At 42.0% G+C, this 3,270-nt stretch overlaps 1 protein-coding gene across 1 annotated transcript; it reads left to right on the top strand.

The window, feature by feature from the left end:
- The first annotated feature begins 280 nt into the window (after positions 1–280).
- hmx2 (H6 family homeobox 2) lies at positions 281–3,005 on the top strand. Its single transcript, XM_018696931.2, has 2 exons — positions 281–828; positions 1,588–3,005. The coding sequence occupies exons 1-2, from the start codon at positions 552–554 to the stop codon at positions 2,133–2,135; spliced, it is 825 nt and encodes a 274-aa protein (XP_018552447.1). The 5' UTR covers positions 281–551; the 3' UTR covers positions 2,136–3,005.
- Positions 3,006–3,270: the final 265 nt, after the last annotated feature.

The raw sequence follows: 3,270 nt of genomic DNA, 5'->3' as shown, positions 1-3,270 counted from the left end.
TTTGATTTGAAAAACTCCAGACCACCCGCAGTGTATTCACTGTAAGGATCCCGTGCAGTAAAAGTAGAAAAAAGACAAGGTTGTAGCTGACCCTTTTTCAGTCACACAGGTTGTAAATATTATTGTAACTGTTCCAAGTGCAACTGGATACAGGGGTGAGCACAGTTGGTCTTCTGCGTCTCTCTCCCTCTCCTCATCCCATCTCGAAAACCCTCGACAGGAATTTGAAATTTCCGGGCATAAATCGGAGGCTGCGATTGGCCCAGGAGGAGCTTACCTACATGCAAATGAAGCAACGCAACCTTGCTGCCTCCGATCCAGAGCGTGAGGAGGAGGACCAGGAATACACTCATGTTCCCCGAGCTCTAGAAAAAACACCTCAATGTTAAAACTCCACAATTAAACAGGCTAGGGGGAGAAAAAAAAAACAACACAAGAGGACAAAAGGCGCTTTCGCAATTTTTACGCACCAATCGTGTAGAAAGCAATAACGGAATACAAGGGAACGAGACAGATTCAGTCAATACTTCCAATACTGTTATGAAGCGAGAATGAGTAACGCAGAAGACAGCGGGAGCAAGTGCTCGTCGGGCCCGATTTCCAGCTTTACCATCCAGTCTATTTTAGGCACGCCGTCCGATGCGCCGCGCTCCGGGACCAAGGAGCTCTCCAAGGGGCCGCCACCGCCGCCGCCGCGGAGGCGCTCGCTGTCGGTGTCCTCCGAGGAGGAGTGCAGCGGCGGGGAGGACTCAGCGGACTGCTTCTGCTCCGACACGGGTCACAGCGAGCCATGCACCCAGCACCAAGCGCACAACTTCTCATGTTTAGGTGAGGATCATTATTGTTGGAATTATTATTACTGTCATTATTACCGAAAAGGAAATGAAATCAACTATTTAAGTAACAGAAAAGAATTAAAATGTTACTTTCGCATTAACATAAATTTATTGATACTTTTTATATTATTTATTCACAATGTAAACGGCATGAAATAGGCCCAATCAGATCCTTTTTATATATATATATATATAAAAAATAAAATAAAATAACCAGGCCTCCTGTTTGATGTTTTTGTTTGCACTTCAGCTCACATTTCATTAGCCCGTGTTTGTGACTGTGACACTCACATGCAGCCCATCCACTCCCACTTGTTTGTTATGTGCAGACTATCATCGCGGCAGCCGCAGCAGCGGAAGAGGGGGAAGGTCGAATAATTAGCCCTCTGTCTTTCCTCTCATTTCAAATTTAATTGAGCCTGCTAATTGATGAAACATGTTTCCAAAATGGCTGCACTACACGTCGTCAATTGAGCGTTAAATAGAGCGGGATTTAATTAATAGCTTACTGTACACGGAGCATAGCTACTCGTGGCTGAATTGTTTGTTTAAAAAGTCACCGGCTTTCAGCAGCCGATTTAGCAAGTCAAAGTTCACACTTGACGAACTCTCAAACTGAGTACGCTGAAATATTTTAAAATGTTTTTTGTTTTTTTTTTCCAGACACCGGTTTAAAAAGCATGCTCAAAACAAAAATGTATTTATCGGTAATGATACTGATCACTTTCCTCTCCTCTCGTGCTGCGTTCAGGTCCAGCTAAAGGACTCCTGTCTGGCAATGACGGGCTCGCGCGGCGGCCGCACCTGCCGCAGCCTCTGCTGCAGGATTATAAGGAGGAGCAGGAAAGACCGTGCCATCAAATGTCACCTCTGTCCGAGGAGAGACAGACGGACGGTGCGGACAAGCAGGGCAACTCGGCCAAGAAGAAGACGCGCACGGTTTTCTCCCGGAGTCAGGTGTACCAGCTGGAGTCCACCTTCGACATGAAGCGGTACCTGAGCAGCTCGGAGCGGGCCTGCTTAGCCTCCAGCCTGCAGCTGACGGAGACTCAGGTCAAGACGTGGTTTCAGAACAGGAGGAACAAATGGAAACGGCAGCTCTCAGCTGAACTGGAGGCGGCCAACATGGCCCACGCCTCCGCACAGACACTAGTGGGGATGCCGCTGGTTTTCAGAGATAACTCCTTACTGCGCGTTCCAGTTCCGCGGTCTATCGCCTTTCCGACGCCCCTGTATTACCCGGGGAGCAACCTGCCAGCGTTACCTTTATACAACCTGTATAACAAGATTGAATATTGATTGACTCTACTGTATGTTCACCACTGCAGTCCACGTTAAAAAAAAGCATTACAAACATTACAAAACAATACAACATTCTTATAAGTGTCTCCACATAACCCCTGTATATTAATTGTATCACTTTATTTGTTGAGGAAATTCTTATTATGCAGCAACTGTGCGTCTCATAAGAAAGCAATCAAGCTTCCCTATATGTATAAAATACACCATGTGTATAATTAATTACAATAATTTTGTACTTTTATTTTATTTTTCTTGTTCTCCTTTAACAGATAAAACAATGGAGTTTAGCCTTCATATCTCATCCAATGCTTTCAGACCGTTTTTATTCATAATTGTTTTGTCAAAGATATTGCAAAGCATCAGTCATTTTATTTCACCTGACAGGAAACTAATGCTGACAGGGAAAAAAACATAATTCCTCCATTTAAGGAAAAATATCATTGTTTCTATTGTAATTTAGATCTTCAATAATAACCTTCTCATTCAATAAATTTTCTATTTCAGTGAAAGTTGGGCTTGCTTGGTTTTATTTTATGCACTGTTTTTGTATACTTACATTTTTAAACTTAACCACTGACACAACTGCATTTTTTTAAAAACAGGAGGTACACACTTAAAGCAACTGTAAACATGACTTATGTTAATTTTAACTCTGTTGTGTTGACACTTCTCGTCCCCTGAAGAGCATACAAACAGTGGGACAACACAAACACATTTTACAACAAGGTATTCTACTGTAATAGTAATAATCTCCATAATGTTAAAGGCTCATAAGTCAGATATAAATGGAATATTTTTGTTGTAATGGTGCCGTAATTCACACATGCAAGGTTTTTATTAGAGGCGCTTTAAACTAAGAACAATTGTGTAAAGTAAGGGAAGAACCTGGTGTAAATGTATAGCTGTTGACACTATAGTTTACATTTCTTTTGGCTCATATACATATCATTATTAATTCAAATATTAGTTTGGGAATTTCTTGACAAGTGCATTTTAATTGCAGCTTGTATCTGTGGAGATAAAAAGCTTCTTTTTTTTTTGATGCAGTATGAAATGTAATGCAGTTTTCCTTCTACGGGGCTAATACTGTATCTTCCATATTTGTATGATTCCTGAGCAGATGAGCCCTCAA

Source organism: Lates calcarifer, linkage group LG16_LG22 (assembly GCF_001640805.2).
Source record: "Lates calcarifer isolate ASB-BC8 linkage group LG16_LG22, TLL_Latcal_v3, whole genome shotgun sequence".
NCBI classification, from domain to species: domain Eukaryota; kingdom Metazoa; phylum Chordata; class Actinopteri; family Centropomidae; genus Lates; species Lates calcarifer.
This window is presented reverse-complemented; position numbering and strand designations above follow the sequence as displayed.

Coding starts and splice junctions, on each gene's coding strand:
- hmx2 (XM_018696931.2), top strand. CDS start 552: ATGAGTAACGCAGAAGACAGCGGGAGCAAGTGCTCGTCGGGCCCGATT. Junction 829..1,587: donor GCACAACTTCTCATGTTTAG/GTGAGGATCATT, acceptor TGCTGCGTTCAG/GTCCAGCTAAAGGACTCCTG.